The sequence below is a fragment of the Pelodiscus sinensis genome, chromosome 3 (assembly GCF_052426305.1).
Source record: "Pelodiscus sinensis isolate ZL-2025 chromosome 3, ASM5242630v1, whole genome shotgun sequence".
Classification (NCBI taxonomy): Eukaryota; Metazoa; Chordata; order Testudines; family Trionychidae; genus Pelodiscus; species Pelodiscus sinensis.
In genome coordinates, this window is record NC_143054.1 from 195,050,147 (window position 1) to 195,071,134 (window position 20,988).

Sequence of the window (20,988 nt, forward strand, 5' to 3'; positions counted from 1 at the left end):
AGTAAAGATGTTAAATTTAGATTAATCAGCTAATCGAACAGTCGATGTAATTTGCATCGACTATTCGATGAGCTGATAAAGGTGCCTCCACCTTTGAAATGTAGCAAGAGCCCTACTGGCTCTCACTACATTTCAAAGGTGGGAGCACAGCCAGCAGGGGACTCAAACAGTCCCTTGCTGGCCCCGCACTCTCTGCTTTTGAAAGTGCTCTTGTACATTTCAATAGCAAAGCACTGCCAGGAGCAGGGCCAGCCGGGAACTCAAAATAGTCCGCCGCTGACCCCGCAGTCCCTACTCTTGAAATGTGATTAAGTCCCCAGCCCTGGTCTTGCTACATTTCAAAGGTGGAAGCGCCACCAGTTCCCACCTGCACCCCTGCCCCGTCTGCCCTCTGAGACAATGCTAGGGGAACCAGCTTTTAAGTTGGCTCCCCGCAGCACCGGATTCTGCTTCCCCCGCCGCCTCTTTCTGATGGAGGCAGCAAGGGTGGGGGGAAGCGACTAGTCGAATCACTCCGATAGTTGACTAGTCGCTTAAATAATCACCCTTTGCTGTAGGGATGTATGTACAACAAAGAGTTTGGTTACTGGGTCCATAATAGTTCTCAAAGAATAAGGCGTGTTTGAGAAGCAGTTAACATCCAGAATAAACCACTGAGGACAGCAGGAGCAACTAACCTACAAGCTAGAAACAGCCAACAGCTCTGCACTGTTTAACAACTTCATTTGATAAAAATAGCTCAGACACACAACTCCAAGTAGCTGTAACAAACAGAATACATGGACAACATAGTGTCACCATTTTATTAAAAAACTGATGAGGCATTTCCAAGCTGACATGATCTGTTGGTAACCTCAACATTTTGCTATTCCTTCCTGGAATACCACATTCAAGTGTGCTGCACAAAACTTGAGATGTAGGAATGAAGAAGAAGAGAATGGATTTTGTCATCTCTCCAGTGTAAAACTGTGTTCCTGAAGAAATACAATACTCCCAATTAACTAAACATGCACATTAAAATGTATAGGATTTATTTTATATTTACCCTTCTGTTGCAAAGGCGACAGATTTGGACTGCTGTATATGGTAATAGCTAAGAGAAAGGTATTGAATAAAAGTAAAACATTGTCTATTAACCATTTCTATACGAGTTTAAAGATCAAAATGTAAAGGTTTTATACACACACATACAACCACATCCCCTCAAATTCAATACAGATCTACAGTAAATTTACTGCTGGTAACAAAGCAGCACAGTACAACATATATTCCCTCTTCACACCTCAATTCTTTACTACTATGCAAAACACACCAGATCTCTGGCTCCAAAGTATTAAATAATTAGATTTTATTACCGTTAATGTGAAATCCCTTGTCCTGTGCTTTTTGTGATTAGCGTATAAGCAATGAACAGGCATTTAAATAGTTTTGCCCTATTCTTTGATCACAGGTGGTAAGTGAAATCATAGCAATGCCTAAATGAAGAATGAAGTCAGAGATATAGAAGAAACATTCACCACATATGCAGCTTGAACTGTTTCTAGTTAATTCAATTATTTGGACAAGCATTTAAAATGCCTTGATTTCTCCCAGTTCTATATATGTTGAAATTTCTGCTCCAAGATCTCAAACTGACCAAGCCATTTTTAAAATTGCACAGCACAGCTCATTCAGGAAGTTCAGTGCCTTGGTGTCCCAACCACCACCAACTAGCAGTACTAGAAACATGTCTCTATTTAAGAAGTCAATTTATCTACATACGTGACACTATACCATGAGCCCTAATGTCACTATCTTTTTTCTGGGTCAGATAGTTACCTAAGTATTTTCACGGAAGAGAATAATTCATACTATATGGGCAGTGTTATTGATATCACAATGAAAACGTAAAGTGATTTTCCCCCCAAGGATTTTAAGTTCTGACGGTACCATTCTGCTGTGATTTAATGCTTTCCTTTGCAGAAAACTGTAATAGTTAGTACATCATAAGTGATTCTGTCTTGTGATAGTATACCAGAGTTTGTCTTTATAACTCCATGTGTACTAAATCTGAGAAGGAGCTTCATCAGCACACTTTCTGCATGAAGCATGCATACTAGGGCTGTCAAGCTATTTAAAAAAATCACAATTAATTGCACTGTTACCAGAATACCATCATTTAAATACTTTTGGATGTTTTCCACATTTTCAAATATTGATTCAGTTATAGCACAGAATACAAAGTGCACAATGTTACAAAGCCACTCTGTCCTACTTTTTGTTCAGCCAATCACTCGTATAAACAAGTGTATTTACATTTGCAGGACATAATCCTGCCTACTTCTCGTTTACCTGTCACCTGAAAACAAGAACAGATATTCAAATAGTACTGTCACAGCCTGCATCACAAGAGACGTACATGCCATATACAGTAAAAAAAAAGTGTCCCTTCATGCTTCAACCACCATTTCAGAGGATGCGTCTATAGTGATAACAGGTTCAATAATGATCCAAAATAGCATGGACCAATGCGTGTTCATTTTTATTGTCTAGTCAGATGTCACTAGCAGAAGACTGATTTTCTTTTTCTTGGTGGTTCAGATTCTGTAGTTTCGATATTGGAGTTGCTCTTTTAAGACATCAAAAATTATGCTCCATACTACATCCCTCTCAAAAGTTCAGACTCTTAAACCTTGGGTTGAGTACTATAGCTAACTTTAGAAAGCTCATATTGGTACCTTTCTTTGCATTTTGTCAAATCTGCAGTGAAAGTCACCTTAAAATACATATTGGATCAGCATCTAAGACTGCTGTCACATGAAATATATGGCACAGCATGGGTAAAACAGAACAGGAGATAACAATTCTCCCCCAAGGAGTTCAAGTCATGAACTTAACACATTTTTTTCCAAACAAGCATCATCAGCAGGGAAGTATACCCTCTGGATTGGTGGTCAAAGGATAAGGTGCATACAAACGTTTAGCATATGTGGCATATAAATAGCTTGCAATCAGTATTCCCTCTAAGATGCATGGAGCCCTGAGCCTCTGACTGGGTGGGGCTGATTAATCACCTGTGAAGCTGTGCTGCCCTGCCCCAATGCCAGCTACAAAAGTGCCATGCAAATGCCCGTTCTTACTTTCAGGTGACATTGTAAATAGGAAGGGGCAGCATTATCTCCTGTAAATGTGAACGAATTTTTTCAGCCAAACACTAAGACAAACAAGAAGGAGAATTGAGTAGACCTGTAGGTTCTAAAGTTTTACACTGTTTTGAGTGCAGTTACACAACAAAAAAACATTTGTAAACTGCACTTTGACAATACAGAGCTTGCACTAGAGTGAATTGAAAAACTGTTTACAGTGCAGATATTTATAATAAAAATATAAAGCAAGCACCATACACTTCGTATTCTGTATTGTAACTGAAGTCAAAATACTTGAAAATGTAGAAAAACATCCACAAATATTTAACAAATTTCATTTAGGATGTTATTGTTTAACAATGTGATTAAAACTGAACACTCAGGATTCATTTTTTAAATCACATTTTTTTTTGCATTAATCGCGTGAGTGAACTGGAATTAATCAATAGCGCTAGTGCAAACTTTATGTTCTGAAAAGCAATTTAAAAAGAGATACAAGTCACCAGTGGTTGTCATGCATTTTGAGTCTTGTAAGTACCTTTAAGAACATTAAGGTGATTTTTTTTAAAACAATTATATTTTTATTTATAACTTTCAAAAATACATTGAAAATTCAATACATTTACAGTACATGATCAGACTTCATTTTTACTTCATATATCAGTCCAGTTGTCATGACATGGTTTGAACTGAAACAACTGTCGTAAGGAAAAATACTGAGTTCTTATTCCTAGGCCATTTATATCATCCTTTGCGGTATAGAAAACAGTGATGTGATGAAATGATTCTTTCTGTAACATTTCATTTGTTGTTTATTACCTGGACTGTTTTCCGACCATAATGATAATAACTGTATGCAGACGATGCTGTTGTGAAAGCAGTAATGCACCTTTAAGGGAAAATGGTTAATATAAATTAGTTTCTTTGCATCTAAATATTTAAAAAATACCCCAAGCTGTATTTTAAATGGTTCCCTATTCTTTGGTACAATCTGAAACTAGATATGGTGGGACAACAACCTATGATAGCCACACAGACTGAGGTCAAAGGTTTGGAGAAAATGTGATTAAGGAAATTCTCATCCTACCGTTCTCATTTTGATGACTTTGTAAACAAACCTCACATTTCAAAACTGAATCTCACTGAAAAGCAAGGCATATCACATAAGCAAGCTTCACTGTTCAGTAGTCTGCTTCACCACAGAATTAATCACCTACTGGGCCGAATTTGTATTCTAGTTATACTTGTGACAGAAAAGGGAGGACAGAATGTGTCTCGGCATATCTGCAACACACACAGTACAGTGTTCACCAACGTGAGCACTGGATGATACTGAAAATGCTATTCCCAGATCAAATGGACTATTCCAAACCAAGTTCATTCTAAGCTGCATGGCAAGCTATAGAGAGCCAAACAGCAGGGAACAGAGTTAGGTTGTGGCCAGGGACTAAGGAGGAGAGGCATCCTGGCATTTGCAGGGCTGCTGTGGGCCTCTTCCTCGGACCTGGAGTTCTGTGCTACCGGTAGGGAAAACGGGTCCCACCCACCCTAGAGCTCCATGCACGCTGCCTGACTGCACCCCAAGCTCCTCATCCACAGAGCCCACATCACCAGTCAGAGCCTTGACCCCCTCCATATCCCAATCCTCTGTCCTAATCCTGAACCCACTCTGACACTTCAAACCACTCAGCCCCACCTCATTAATTTTGGTATGTGCAATAATATATGGAAGTGATTTGTCACACATCACCTTCATATTGGTGCACATAAAAGATTTATTCCACAAATGAGTGGGGAAAATTAGAGGGAACGCTGCTTCCAAAATTTTGTCATGCATATATTTAAAAATCAGCAAACTGCTACCAAAAACCCTCAAAAACTAAAATCAAGATGATAATGCTCGCTTATTACATCTTAAAATATACATAATGCTACTGTTTCAATCAGTTGCACTCTGATGATGTCTACACAAGCAAATAGGGATGTTAAATATTGGTTATTTGAAAAGTCAATTAATTTCATGAATCCTTATCAATTATGTGACTATTCTGTAGTCCCCAGGGGTGGGGCCAGCAGCCAGTGTGCTCCAGCCCCGCTCCCAAAAAGCCCCCTGCCATTCCGCACTCCTGCCTCTGTACCAGAGGGCAGCAGCATGGGGTGCCAGGTGGGAGCTCCCCTCGCACACCGGCTGCCTGTCCTGCGCTGCTGCCTCTATATCAGAAGCAGCAACGCAGGGTGGCAGTAGCCCCTCTCTGGGGGACAGGGAGATCTGAGCATCTGACGAAGTGGGTCTTTGCCCATGAAAGCTTATGCTCTAATAAATCTGTTAGTCTATAAGGTGCCACAGGACTTCTCATTGTTTATGCATTTCTTCTTTATTAATTATTCTGTAAACTTTTAAAGAATCCTAGTATGTTAGAGCAAAAATGCCCTTCATAGAAGCTATCCTGCTTTGTTTTCATAGAATATCAGCTTTTTGTAAGTATATTTTTCAACATATTACATTATTTTAGAATTTTTGGACAACCAACATCTAAACTGATCACTTGTCACACTTTAAATTATTGATTTTTTCTGAACATCCTAAACAGACAGTGTTTCACTTTTGTTACTTGCAAATACCTGGGACACATTGGCAATTTCCTGCAATGTCTTTGGGAGATCTTACTATATCAAGTTTATGTATCGTGTGTCAGGGACTGCATGCAGATTCAAACTGAAGGAAAACCACACCTCCCCCAGGAGTGACTGAGTAAATTTATTCAGATTTCAACAATTCTGGGGAAGTTTGGCCACCTAGAGAAGTTCATGTATTATAGGTCTCTGGCAATTCTAGTTTGAACAAGGTCTTGTCTACACTGGCATATTTTGTCACCAAAAACTACCTTTTGATAACAAAATAGCGAGAACGTACACACTACAATGCAACTTTTGTCGGGAAACACACCCAGTTTTGGTGACAAAAGACTTCCAGTCCTGCAAAGGACTTCTTGTCTTTTCCCCTCCCTTTACTGTTGACAAAGAGCCAGTGTGGACTCTGCTATTTGTTTTGCTGAGACAACTGGCTTCCGCCACTATCTCACAATGCCTGCTTTGATAGTTGTGCTCAGTGTTTTGTGATCTTTGGGTCCTGCAGGCATGAGCTCCTCCCCTTTCAAAGCTCAAGGAAGTATCTGAGACAGCTGAGTGAACTGCTCCATTTGGGGAACCAAGAACAAATCATTGGAATGCTTCTGTTCTGCATTAGAAACACAGCAGCAGGCAGATTGCTACTCCAGGGGGATGGCTGCAGAGATTGCTATGCTTCTTTGACATTTCTCAACACGGAGAGCCCATAGAACTAGGAAGGATTCCCAAGAAGCACAGGGATCAGTTCTGCCTTCCCACAACACTGAATTGTGGGATGCTTATCCATATTGCTTTGCTCTTATCTGTCCACAGAGTGCTAGCAATGTGGCCATGAAACATTAACAATGGGAGGCAGAAAAACTGGTCTGACCAGTTTTCATTTTTGGCAACTTCTGCATGTCCGCAGCACTTTTGTTGCCAAACCTTCCCAGTGTAGATATAGCCCATATGATAAACAAAGAACTCTGCAGTGACCAGCCTGAGTTTAGATTCAGGGCCTTCTTTCTGATCCAGCAAACTGTCAAGGAGAGTCCCAATCCCACCTACTGAGGTCCTATAAGATTAAGTGACTTGTGGTGGTAAGCTTTAGCATTTGTATAAGAACTATTATTGTTATTCATGTTTTCTCTCTAATGCTTTAAGAATGAATGTGTTTACTTCTAAAGAGCTGAGTGGTAACTTGTAACTGCTGGCAATTACACTGTTCGTAAACCTTCAGAGAGAAAACAAGCACAGACACTGGTGTGTTTAGGCAATCTGGCTTGCTGATATCATCACAATATGGATAGGGAACTTCGCATCCTGAAAATACATGAGCATCTCTGACTAAGAGAGTTGATGGCTAACGAACTAGAAGCCTAGAGGGGGTGCTCTAGGGCCCATGCAGGGGAAATACAGGTGCGGTTATCTTGCATAGCTGTTGTCACAGTTCAAGGTAAGACTGATGGAAAGAAACAACTGTGTTCTTTTTCCTTAGGGAATTCTTGGTAACCTATTAGACATCATTGACTTCCTCAAGCATCTTACTTCAGAGACACTTAATGATCTTTTCTTTTAAAGTTATTTGTTCTTCAGATTGGTTAATTTCTACTTATTTTACTAGCCATAGTTTATCCATTACTATTGGCACTTTATTTTTGCAATGAAAACCCTTTTAACTGAAATAAATGTTGTAACTTTCCATTTAACGATATCAGCTTTTTCTGACCTTTCCGCATTTTATTTATGTATATAATTTAGTAAAGGGATGTGCTGTGATCCTCCATGCTGGTTTTCCAGTTTTCATATCCCCTACTCATAACTCCGGTCATCTGAAGAAGTGGGCTGTGCCTGTGAAAGCTCACGATACCATCTACGTGTTTTGTTAGTCTATAGAGTGCTACCAGACCATTTGTTGTTTTTTTCTGAAAGATTTTAGTTTCTTAACTTTCATCCTTGGGTTTTGACTGGTTCTCTCATGCATATAGTTAATTCTCTCATAAATTAAATACTGATTAGATATATAGATAGATACATACTGTTTCAGCCAAAAAGAAGAATTCAACCATACAACTCTAATTTAGGCTTACTGGGGGACACCTTTTTCATTCAATTGGAATTGTTAGTTTCTTTACAAGTACATTACAGATATCACAAATAAAAATTTAACTTACCATAAAGTCTGTAGATATATGCTATCCACATAATTGAAAACAGGAGCTGCTAAAGAAGCTGCCACCAAGATTAGCTGAACTACTGTGTTCATCTGGAAAAATCAAAGAGCAGTTGTAGCTGTACTGAAATAGAACTTTAGCACACTTTCATCTTACATATTACTTAAGAGGTTATTGACAATCTTAGCCAATATATGGAAAATGAGGCAAAATATAAGTTTTGAGATATACTTGCTGCACATTTGATTTTCCAGTGGACTACATGAGCATATGCTTTTCTGGATCACACTCAAAGTACTCAGGATTTTGTGAAATAAAGCCCTATATAAGAATTTATCAGTAGTAAGCAAATTAAGAGTGCTTCGGAATAGTAAAGACTCCTGTATGCTGAAGAAACAGTAATTTATAATAAACACTCCCCTTTACCTTGCTGATGAAAGTTGGTTTTAGCTGTGCAGTAGCATAACAGGGGTTGAAATATCTACTAAGTGTTCTCTGTGGAAAAAAAGATAAAAATTGATTTATTTTAAATGTGTGTTTCATATACATTCCACACAAAAAAAACAAAAAAACCCACCCACACCCACACCACATTACAGAAAATCACTTACAGGACTGGAGAAACAGTTACAATAATCTACTCCTTGACAAACTGGCATATGAAAAAACAAATTACGCAGACAGTAAAAATGTTACTTAGTAATGAATGAAGTGGTAAAACCTCACTTTCTATGTCCTGATATAACTGATGGATTTCATTAATTTATGCTCTCAAATTTCATAGTCTCACGTAACATGATTGTTTTCTTGCCAGGTAAATCTTTGCTATTTCCTTTTACCTTTTGGACTAATATTAAACTGCATAACAAAGCTTTGGCCAATCTGTTTACTAGTAATTACTGCTTCCTACCCTCACTATGTACACACTAGGGATGTGAAAGTGTAACCATGTACATGGTTAACTGATGAGCCTGGGTTCGTTGGTTAACCTTCCCAGTTACATGCAGGCTGTATTAGAGGCAGAAGCACAGGAGGGCAGAGGGGGGCAGGTGGGAGTCAGAGCACCAACTCCCGGGTAGCCAACTACAGCTCTCATGTAACCACTAAAGTTTTCAGCCGTTGCACATTTACTTAATGAAATGCATTTTAACATCCCTATTACATACCATAACAGAAAGCCTAGTCCACAATTTTGTTTTAAAACCACACACTTACTGGTGGGGATAGTGTTTTGTATCGCACATAAAAAACAGCAGCAATTAGCACTATGTCCCTTAAAATGATCAAAGTAGTCAGTGGAACTGAAAAACAAAATCAACAAAATGTAGTTAAAGAAGAAACTGTCTGGATTTGAAAAAATTGGTTTAAAAAGTTATCTAGAGCTCAGTGGTTCTTAAACAGTGTCATGACTCCAAAGTGGATGGTGACCTCATTTCAATGGGTTGCCAGGGCTGGCATACGCTTGCTGGGGCCCAGGACACAAGCCCAAGCCTCATCACCAAAGGCCAAAGCCTGAGGGCTTCTGCCCTAGGTGATGAAACTCAGGTTACAGACTTCCTGCCTAGGGCTGAAGCTGATGGGCTTCATCTTTTGCTCCCTGCTCGGGGTGGTGGAGCTCAGATGGCAGAGCTTGGGTATGCTCAGGCTTCAGTCTCCACTCCTGGGGTTATATAATAATTTTGGTGTTAGAAGGGGGCTGATGTACAATGAAGTTTAGGAATCCTTGATCTAACTCAGGGCTGGGCGATAATTTTTCATGGGGGGTCCACTTCAATATTTTGGTAAGTGGTCAAGGGCAGCACTTTTCTATGGTGGAGGTGCAGGGACTGGGACGGTGGTTAGGTGCAGAAGGGAGCTCAGAATAGAGGACTGGGATGCAGAAGAGGGTTTGGGGCCTGAGAAAAAGTTTGGGTGAAGAAGGGGGTTGTGACCTGGGGCAGAGGATTGGGGTGCAGTGTCTGGGAGGGGGTATGGATGCAGGAGAGGATTCTAGCCTGAAGGAGAGATTTAGGAGCAGGTGCAGGATCTGGGAGGGGGTTCTGATCTGGAGGGAGGGAGAGGAAGAGAAGAAAAGGATGCAAAGGATTTGGGTGATGACCTGGGGCAAGGAATTAAAGACTCCAAGAAGGGGTATGGGTGCAGGACAGAGTTCGGTGCGGGAGGGGGTGGGGTACCAGACACAGTCTTGGACCGTGAGATGCTTATATAAATAGCTCCTAGCTGACAGTACTCTCCAGCAGGTTCCTCCAACAGCACAGAGTCATAGGGAACAGCTAACTCAGGGCTGGGCAAAATATGGCCCATAGGCAGGATTTGGCCCACCAAGCCACTGGATCCGGCCCATGGACGCAATGGCTCCTTGCCTAGTCCTGCCTTCCTCTTCCACCACTCAGAAAAGTGACTGCAGGGCTGTTTGTCTTTGAATGGCTGTGAGCCGGCGGTGGAGTGGGAGAAGCTTTGCATGCTGCCCACACCCCCAGCACAATCCCATTGGTCAGTTTCAGACACACATGGCTCCTGTAACCAATGTGAGAGCAGAGCAGACAGGGAGCCTGCCTGAGAAACCTGCTAGTGTGCTGGCTGGGAGTCACCCAGCTAAGAATCCCGGACAGAACCTGCCTTTGGTACCCAAGCCCCACCGTCCCTCCAACCCTCTGCCTCTCCATGGCTGCCACCCTACCTCATATAACCCAAGCCCCCTGCCCCCTTCCTGCAGCCATGCCGCCCCACCCAGATCCTGCACCCCATCCTCTGCCCCTGGTTACAATCCCTTCCTACTCTAGGTCACAACCCAAACCCCTGCACCCCAATCCCCTGGCTCAGGTAACAAACCCCTCCTGCCCTAGGTCACAACCCAAATGCTTGCACCCCAGTCCCCTCCCACAGGTCACAAACCAAACCCCTGCACCTCAGTCTCCTGCTCTAGGTCACAAGTGCCTCCTTCACCCAAACTCCCTCCCTGACCCCACTCTCCTTCTTGCACCACAAACCCTGACCTCAAGCTCCCTTCTGCACCCAACCTCAATCCCAGCCCCCCACTTCCTTCATTAATATGAAAGAGTATGGCCCTTGACCACTTTCCAAATTCTTGGAGTGGCTCCCCATCAAAATTACTGCCCACCCCTGAGCTAACTGCTTTGAGTGGCTCTGCTTCCTGCCACAGAGGCAAGCAGGCCAGATTAGAAAGCTTGGTGGGCCACATCTTACTTGTCCCTGATCTAGCTGTATAGACACAGTCCACCATGATACACCCACTACTACATGTCTGTGTGTGCAAATCCCATTAACACACAGAAAATAAACCATTTTTCTTCTGCATCAAAATAAAAAGCAATGCAATTTTGGGGAGAAAAGGTAAAGGGCAAAATCTAAGATTCAGCATTCAGTGGCAACATCTAGCCGTATTAGAAGAGTATTAACTTATCATGAAGCACTTCCTGTGTAAACAGCACCTTTCCTGCACATTCAGATGGCAGAGATGAGCTGGTTCCACTGTTGTCAGTGGACAGAAAGAAACACCCTTCTGCCAGAAGCAGGACTGCCAGTAAACATGACCTCCAGAGCAGCCAAGACAGACTTGAACAAACTGGCAGGGGTGGCCCCAATCACCCCATTTTAGATTGGCAAACTGGAGCCTAGTGCAGAGATTGATGCATCTAAGAACAGTGGTTTAATATAGCTGTGTATTGGGTATGCTTTCTTTTTAAATGTGAGATCTGAGTGGAAAGTGCAATAAAACATGTTAAAAACAGAGCAAACTACTACTGAAGCTGAATCTAGTGGCAAAAGTAGTTCAGGTGATCAACAGCAAAACAGAATTAAAAGTCAGAATATTATGATATATTTAAATAAAGTTATTTACCTTTCTTTTAAACAGTCAACAGCAGTACTCAATTAACTAAACTGTTGAAAGCTAAAATTAGTTTTCCTCCTTGACAACATGAGAAGTGTCTTAATGCAGTAAGTTCACTTCTTCATACTATTTAGTACCATCTTGTGAAAAAATATATATCCATGAATTTAACAAGATCTTACCTGGAATAAGATTTGCACAAGTCAGGCTGACATACAGGACACTGATAAGAATTTTATCAGCTAGCGGATCAAGGGCACTTCCCAAAACAGATTTCTGACTGGCCCAGTTCCGTGCAATAAACCCATCCAACTATAAATATAAGTTTAATATGTGAATTTTTTATAGCTAGAAAAAAAAAGAATCAGCATCTACTAACTTAACCAGGATATGTGATAAGCAACATGAATATAATATAGTCAATTAAAATAATAAAGTATTATCAGTCAACTTTGTTCATAGATACATTATTTATATTGCACACTTTCCATCTTACTACTCAGATTCTAGAAGCTTGCGAGCATATCCTAAGTCCAGAAAATTAATAGTGCACCTGAATTTCAGAAACATATCTAATCTACATACATGACTACTACTTCTGGATGCAGAAATTTGCAAACAAGCCAATTTCATGTTTAAATACAGTTCATACACAGCTCAATGGGAGATGCTCAGCTATTTGTATAGGGAATCTTTAAGGCTGCTTTACACTGACAGAGCATCTCAAAACAGCCTTAATGAGTGGCAGAATCTGGCCCTGTCTTGTCATCATGGCTTTCCCAAGCATTTCTCGCTCATTTCAAAACACTCACTTAAATCTTAAGAGTTTTAGGAAACTTTATACATAATGCAGTGCAATTTTAAATTAAAAACTAAAATACATTTCAGAACTGTTATGCAGCATACCAAGTCTGTTATCCCAGCCAGAGCAAAAACACCCAAAGCAATGTTGAAATCTTCTTCAACAATCAAATAACCCAAAACTGGAGCCAAACCAATTCTTGCCATTGAAAGTATATTTGGGATTGTCCATGGGTTTTCATACTGGAAAACAAGAGGAAATAAAAAAAAATAAGTCAACCCTTGCATGTGATTTGAATATTCAAGGTAAATATATATTTGATAGAAAACTGGATCGTCAGAATACTTTGAAATTGTGGAAAATAAGCCTCAAACCTCTCTTGACCAGACCTGAACCTATAACCAAGACAAGATAGTGGAGCCTGAACAATTCCAATACCACTTACCATTTTATTCTGATACTTAACGAGCAATGAGCAACCAACCTTTTTTTGTAATTGAGAACAATTTGTATTAAAATATGCAAAATTCATCTTAGTGAGTTTGCTAAAAAAGAACAATTTTTAAAAGTTTACAATGCTCTTTATTAGATTTCTCTTATTTGATAAGCTACCCTTAGCTCCAAGTGTTCTGACAATTCAGTTTTAAACTATTACCTATAAATCAAAATGAATGACTCAGTAGAATCATACAAGCTTTCTATCTGAAGCACATTGAGTGGGTTTCATGTTAATACCTTCAGCTGCAACCTTAGAATGCAAAACTGAGAAAAGGTGAACAAAGAACAGCTGAAATGGAGAATGTTTGGGACACTATTCAAATACAGTAGATGCAAACAATACTATAATGGATTTATCTGCAAAGGAACTGATTAAACTAGAAACACAGACTAAAAGAGAGGAATGAAAACTGTCCTGTACTTTATATTTATATAATAAACAGATAATTATCATGAATGTAGAATGGACATGGCATAAGAGACAGGGGGAACTACTCAGAGGAGTAGGGATGAGGTGCGGAGACAGCTGGTTAGATAGTAAATAAAGTGCACCAAAGAAACCAGAAATGTACCATGTGTGAAGTCAGGTAAGAAAAAGAACAGCATAAAAGACTTGAAATAAAAAGCTAACAGTGAAAGGAAGGTAATCTCTTACATTTCCAAATAACATATTAGTCAATCTAACTGAGCCCTTGGCAAACCTGTCTTGATGGGTGTGGGAAGAACTGCAGCTTTGGCACCTTACACAAACTACTTCTTTTGCAGGTGCTACATCTTGCTCAATTCTTAATAAATCTCATATAGATCACTCAAATGTAAGACTAATCAGGAATCTCCTCCAGGCTATAACTTCTCTGGGGGGAAAAAAGCATGCTCTTGAGTTAGTTTATTTGATGTGAAATCCTAGGAAAGACATGACAGTTTGCAATTTCCAGGTGACTTAGCAGGCAGAGAAGAAATCTCTGAAAGGTAGCTGCATTAGAGTGTAACTTTAAACACGTGGGCTACGTCTAGACTGGCATGATTTTCCGCAAATGCTTTTAGCGGAAAAGTTTTCCGTTAAAAGCATTTGCGGAAAAGAGCGTCTAGATTGGCACGGACGCTTTTCCGCAAAAAGTGCTTTTGCGGAAAAGCGTCCGTGCCAATCTAGACGTGCTTTTCCGCAAAAAAGCCCTGATCGCCATTTTCGCAATTGGGGCTTTTTTTCGGAAAACAAATCTGAGCTGTCTACACTGGCCCTTTTGCGCGAAGGGGACTTTTGCCTGAACGGGAGCAGCAGAGTATTTCCGCAAGAAGCACTGATTTCTTACAGTAAGAAGTCGGTGCTTTTGCGAAAATTCAAGCGGCCAGTGTAGACAGCTGGCAAGTTTTTCCGGAAAAACTGGCCAGTCTAGACACAGCCCATGAGCAACCCTGTGGCACCCTGGAGACAACCAAAACTAAAGGATCATGAGCGTGCGCGGGTAACCCCACTACAGTGCACCTGATGAAGCGGGTTTTGGCCCCGAAAGCTCCTGATTCTCGGGGTGTCAGGCTCCAAGGGGACACCCGCTGCTTTTAGCAGGCAGCGCTGAGGGGAGCTGGGTGTTCACGCGTGTGGAAGTCACGTCTGCACTAGGATTCGTACCCAGAGGGACACAACCCAGAGGCGATGCTGGCGGGGGGGGGGGGGGGGGCTCTGGCCTGCCTGGACGGTCCCACCGCACCGAGGGCAGCGACCAGCCGGCACCTGCCCGGCTCCTCCAGCGCCTCGCGAGCAGCACATCGCCCCTCAGGCTCCACAGGGGGGCACCGGGGGGGGCCCTCTCCTCCTCCACAAGCACGTACCAGCTCCGAGGAGCCGCCGTCGCTGCGCCGCCGCGCCGGGGGGCTGTCGGGGAGCGGGCGCCGCCGCGCGCCGCTGACCAGGCCCGGGGCGCCGCTCGCCAACCGCTCGGGGGAGAGCGCGCGCAGCAGCCGCAGCCGGGGCTCGCGCCTCGCGCCGGGGGGAAGGCGGGGGCCGGCCGCGGCGCGAGGCCGCTCAGCGGGGGCCCCCAGCGCGAGGCAGAAGCCGCGGCGGCCGCCGCTCGCGCCTCTCAGGAGCCCCCGGCAGCCTCTGCCCAGCCAGGCGGCGGCCCACATGGCAGCGCGGCGTCCGCCCCGTCAGGGCGCAGGGCGGCGCGCTTCAGCCCCCGAGGGGGCAGCCCCCGCGTCGCGCCTCGGCCGTCGCCATTCAGCGGGCAGCTGTGCCTGGAGGGGGTCGGGGTGGGTTTGCGACTTTTGCGACAGCTGCCATTGTGCTTTACGGTAAATACCTCGCTTCCTCCCCCGTAAAAGGCGCACGCGCGCGCCTCGGGGCGAGAGAGGCGCGCGCTGGTAGCCAGCGGCCCTAGCTCCGGGGGAGAAGGGAAGCCTCAGCCCACGTGGTCCAGACTCTAGCCAATGGGCTCCTGTTGGGGGGGTTGAGACTGCAGCTGTCACGCGACTCCAGGAGCAGGCGCTTCATGCAAGGTCAGCGAGCAGGGCTGCACCCCTGGTGCAGCAACTCACATCCCCCCCCCACCTCCAGGGAGCCAACTACCTAGCCCATGCTGCCTGTAGCTGCGGGCAGGTAGTTCAAACTACAGGGCCTTTTAAAATGTCAGGGCCCAGGAACATGCAAATAGAGCCCAGTATATTTAAATACCAAGCTTTATTTGGAATTTCAAATGACTACATTAGCCACACTAGTTTGAACTAGGGTGGCAGTGTAGACATACCCTAAGGCTGTGTCTAAACTGCAGGGTTTTTTCGAAAAAAGGCTCCTTTTTTCGAAAAAACTTCACCTACATCTAGCCTACAGCTAAGTTCTTTCCAAATTAAAGCGAAAGAACATAGCTTTTCTTTTGACAACAGAAAACCTCATTTCACGAGGAAGAACGCCTTTTTTGAAAGTGCTCTTTCGAAAAAAGGCGTTCTTGAATGCAAACAAGGCTTTTTCAAAAGAGAGCATCCAGCCTGCCTGGGTGCTTTCTTTCGAAAAAGCGGCTTGCTTTTTCGAAAGTACTGCTTGCAGTCTAGACACTCTTTTTCAAAAGAGGCTTGCAGTCTAGACGTAGCCCAAGTGAATAAAGTGAACAATGAAGGTAGCAACAAATTTGTGGGACAAGAAATATTTCAAGAGTGTCTAAAAGATTGTAAACTGGGGCAGGGCACTCTGAGCCCTGCACCATAGGATCATCAGGAGAGTCTTATTTCCCGTTTATACCAAGGAAGGCAGGAAGGTCAACGGAGATGGGAGTTAGCTCCTAGATGTAATTTGTCTACAGCAATCTTCCTTAGTAATTTCACTTTTAAAACTTAACATTTAGGATTGTCAAAATTAGTGTCTAAAAGCCAAGATTTCAATGTGAAAATAGTATTGCCACGCCCCAGCATTAAAAAAAGAAGTGAGCAAACGAAGCTGTCCTCTCCCCTTGTTCCCTATTCTCCAATCGTTGGCTGGCTCATGCTTTTTTTAAATTGTCATTTTTTTAAGCTTAAGGGAAAGGGGAAAAGACTCATGGCATAGTTTCAAGCAATTCTCAGCAACCATAAAGACAAGGTTTTTTTAAAAAATGAAAGGAAAGTCTCACAATCACTTCAGAACCTGGAGCTTCAAGAAAAAATATGAGAGTTGGCTACACTTTTGTATTTAAAGTTACAGTTAGTAAGAGCACAAGGGACTAGACTGGAGGTGGTAGTAGCTTGGGGGCTTTTAACCATATACAAACATTGATTCTGGAAACCTTATACAGTAACTGCAAACATATTATCAAAAATGCCTCTTAGCTGTTTGAGATAATCAAGAAATCAATAAATACATACATGCATGCTGATGCCTTGCAAGTATATCTGCCCTTCCTGAATGGAGTTTGCTTTTATAATAGTAGATGAAGGGAAGGGGGCTCCGATACAGTTCAGTATTGTTCAGCCTCTGACTGGTTTCAGATTTTATAGTGATTGGCAGAAGTTGGGCTTTCTGTTTTTCCTAAATAAATAGTTGAGCAGATAAGAACTTTGAAGCTAGACACACATAGAGATTTTTTTTTTCTTCATTTTAAAAGTGAAAGCGCCACATTAGTGCTATAGGGTGGGAAATTCTCAGAAATAGATGCTTTTTAGAGTTTTGCCCAAATGGAAAGAGGAGAGCAGGGGTTGCTGTTGCTCATGAGAATACTCGAGCAAAGCTCTCAGGCCTAAACTTCAAGAGCAAAACAGTGTATCTTTTGAAATAAAAAAAATGTCTATGAACAGGATTGTTTAAACTGATCAAATAGTTTTTGCTATTAAAATTACTTGCTGATGCTTCCAAGAATTATGAAAGGCAAGAACGTTGATAAATATGACAGACTGCATTTTTGTGTACACCCAACAAGATGTAGATATAAAGTAAGAGCCTACTGACGTCAGTGGGATTTCACAATTTACATCAAGTGTTTATCTGCCCTTTATTACTGGAAATAAATGAGATAGAAAGAACCGGATTTTGACTTTCTGGGCAAAAAGTTGAGTTTTTAGAGCTGGCAGTTAGGGGGGAAAAAACCCTTCAGTACTACTTATCTGAGCAAAAATCATTGGGAAATTAAATATAAACCCCACAATGCCATTTTCACAGACCAGACTGGCAGAATAGAACTGTACTCAACTGAAGCTCTTCTGCAAGTACTTGAAATATTGGCTTGTTCAAATGAGGAAAAAAAGTAAGTGCCCAATGTGATATACAACAGAGAAATCTTCATGTTTTAAGATTAAGAAAAAAAATGTCCGTAGAAAATCTATATTACATTTGTAAAATACTGAAAATCTAGAGTGAACGGAAAAGTGAGACAACCACTTATACAACACTTACATCTTACACACTCTTATTTGAGCTGAAGAATTGCCCCAATAAGAGTGTCAATCTCTTTTTACATAGCTATACTCAATCTCTAACTGACCATTTATGAGTACAATACTATTTTAACAATCATTCACCCCAAAATGTAAGTTAACTTCAATAGTTATAGTCTATGTTTACAGTTTCATACAAGGTTGAAATTTATGATTTAATATAACTTAATATGAAGTTCACTTTTAATTTTCCAAGTCATAAGAAATATGGTAAATTAACAGTTTCTTTTTAACAGAAAGTTTCGGAAGTTTCTTTTATTAGGCTCATTTATCTCATAAGTCTCAGAGGGGTAGCCATATTAATCTGTAACTTTAAAAGCAACAAGTAGTGCTATGGCACGTTAGAGAATAACAAAAATATATAGTATCATGAGCTTTCATAAAAAAACAAAAACAAAATGAAATTCCTACAACTGGTTTTTACTAGTTTGGAACTCTTTAGTCATACACTGACTAACCCGAGTATTGTAATTTTTTCCTTTTTAACAGCATATGTGGTGTCCAACTAGTTCTGAAGCATTAGCCATTATATTGACTACTGCTATAGTGAACTAGCCATATTATTCTGAAATAATGAATAATTGTTCAAGTCAACTGGCCAAATAGCTGCCTGTGGCTAGTCACTAGCGTGTTGTCTAACACTATGGTTGATACACTTCCTTTCCATTTACCTCTTCTGTAATATTTCTTTGTCTTTCCAGCCAACAGACCTGTTTAGTTTTCTGTCCACCTACAGCTGTTGGCTAGCTCTACATGTAGACAGACATTTTTTCCAGTTAGCTTGGGGCAGTCTTTGTTTCGGTTTTACTCAAAAATAACATTGATGCAGGTAATGATGTTCCATTTGTCGTTTACCTACTGGTTCAATACCCAGCATGGTTTCAATCAACTTTGCTTTGTTCACACTTTTCCTAGCTCATTTCTCTAACAGAATTTTTTGGTTGAAGCTCTTTGAGTCTTGTAATGAATAGCCTGATTTGCCTTAGAAGAGAGCTCAACACCTTTATTCCAGTGATCCTTTTAGGAGTCCTTAGAAACAGAGTATCAGAGGGGTAGCCGTGTTAGTCTGAATCTGAAAAAGCAGCGAGGAGTCCTGTGGCACCTTATAGACCTTTCTTAGAAACAGAACTTCAAAAAAACCTTTTCTTCTTTCCAAAAGTTTAGCTGCCATTTTCTGTAGAACATATGGAAAGTCCCTAATCCCAGAGCATTTGCTCCTCTCCCAGATGCCAACTTCAGGCTCAGAAAGAATAAACTTCAGAAAACCAAAATTACTTAATCAGGTTCTTATTAATATCCCAATATTTCCCCCAATAGGCTAGCTGAAATAATCCAAAAAAGGAAACAAAACATTTCTAAATCTTTTGGATAAAACCAATAGCTGTTGAAGAAATCCTACTCTCTCTCTTTAAAGGCTACGTCTACACTACTGGCTTCTTGCGCAAGAAGATCTCTTCCGCAAAAAGTTCTTGCGCAAGAGCACATCCACACTACCATGTGCTTTTGCCCAAGAGAGCATCCACACTGCCATGGACACTCTTGCGCAAGAAAGCTCTGATAGGAGTTTCTTGCGCAAGAAACCCCTGTTGTCCATCCACACACGCCGTTTTACACAAGAGCTCTTGCACAAAAAGGCTTATTCCTCGTAGAAAAAGGAATAACTCTTGCGCATAAAGCCCTGTCTTCTGACGATCTACTGTACTTTTTCTTGAGCAAAAACGCACTTGTAGTGTAGATACTCCGCAAGTTTTTGCACAAAACAGCTGTTTTTGCACAAAAACTCCAGTGTAGATGAAGCCTTTATCTGACATCAGTAACTAAAATACCTACCTGTAGAACTTTTTGGACAGCCACAATAGAAACCCCAAAAGTAAATATCACCCAGTCAGGAGCAGATCCATGGATGTAATCACCACCTGGTATCCAGTGGGTGTATGAAGGCATGACTCAGGCCATGTCATTACTGAACAGAAGATCAACAGTAAGCATCAGTTAACTGGTAAGGGTGATGCTAGCATCTCTAGTTAATATACATATTAGGACCCATTATTTCTTAAGGTGCATATTATTGCCTTGGGTCTCACTATTCAAGATGGTGTACAAGTATCAGGCACATGCAAGGTGTTTGATATTGAAGCAATGATGGGTAGCTTAAAATTTCTTTGACATTTTCAGGTACTACTCAGGTATTTTAGTTGGGAAAATCCTTGTTTATAAGGGCTCAAGAAAAATTATATACAACCCAAACCTCATGGAAATTAACAGGAGCCATTCTGTTGACTCTAATGGGCTTTGGATCAGACCTTTAAAGAACTCATGAATATGGTTTTTGTCCCTTCATTAACTATTCCACAGTTGATAAATCCGTTTCTGAATTAAAGTACAGACAATTCATTTATAGAGTAACCTACGAAAGAATTACAGTACATTTGTGTTAGCAGCCAAATAATCAAAGCCACTGGAGGCTGCTACTGCAATGTTACTGCCTCTCTAAAAACAGAAACAAACAAAAAAAGTCACACAATATGAGAATTTTGCAGTTTGAGCTGATTTGTTATATAGATTTGGAAAATATTAAAATATTTGATGACTAACTCAATCTGAGCGAAGACATATTTAACTGCAGATAATGCAGCAAACATAGTACACAATATTTTAACAACAAGGAATTGTCAATAAATAGAAATCAGAACAATAAGGATTTCCAGTTTTAAGTTCAAGCAAGTAAAATGTCTTAAAAGCACTCTGTCATTTTTGTTTTGTTTTAAAATGAAGACCTATAATAACTGAAATAACTCCCCATAGACTTTTTTCCCCTGTTAGGCCCTGATCCCTAAAAAAGGTTCTTAATGGACAGATCCTTACCCCTACAATAATCCATCTGATTTCCCATGTTAATAAAGGAGCTGTCCAGTTTGAGCCCCTTGGAGGACTGGAGCTTTAAATTGTGTGCTGGTGAAGGAATCCTAAATTTTTCTTGCACGCTCTAGGATTTCATCTCAAAGCACAGAACTTCAAAGGCACAGGATGCTTCTCTAA

At 41.3% G+C, this 20,988-nt stretch overlaps 1 protein-coding gene across 2 annotated transcripts; it reads right to left on the bottom strand.

Moving 5' to 3' along the window:
- Positions 1–789: 789 nt before the first annotated feature.
- CRLS1 (cardiolipin synthase 1) lies at positions 790–16,905 on the bottom strand. Of its 2 annotated transcripts, none has more exons than XM_006136009.5 (7): positions 16,885–16,905; positions 12,666–12,803; positions 11,942–12,071; positions 9,122–9,207; positions 8,333–8,401; positions 7,907–7,998; positions 790–4,014 (listed from the first exon to the last, which is right to left on the bottom strand). In XM_006136009.5, exons 1-7 carry the CDS (start codon positions 16,888–16,890, stop codon positions 3,927–3,929), a joined length of 609 nt encoding a protein of 202 aa, XP_006136071.1. In that variant the 5' UTR covers positions 16,891–16,905; the 3' UTR covers positions 790–3,926. The 2 variants fall into 2 exon arrangements, with proteins under 2 accessions (XP_006136071.1, XP_075781836.2); XM_075925721.2 differs by lacking the exon at positions 16,885–16,905 and adding an exon at positions 14,887–15,315.
- Positions 16,906–20,988: the final 4,083 nt, after the last annotated feature.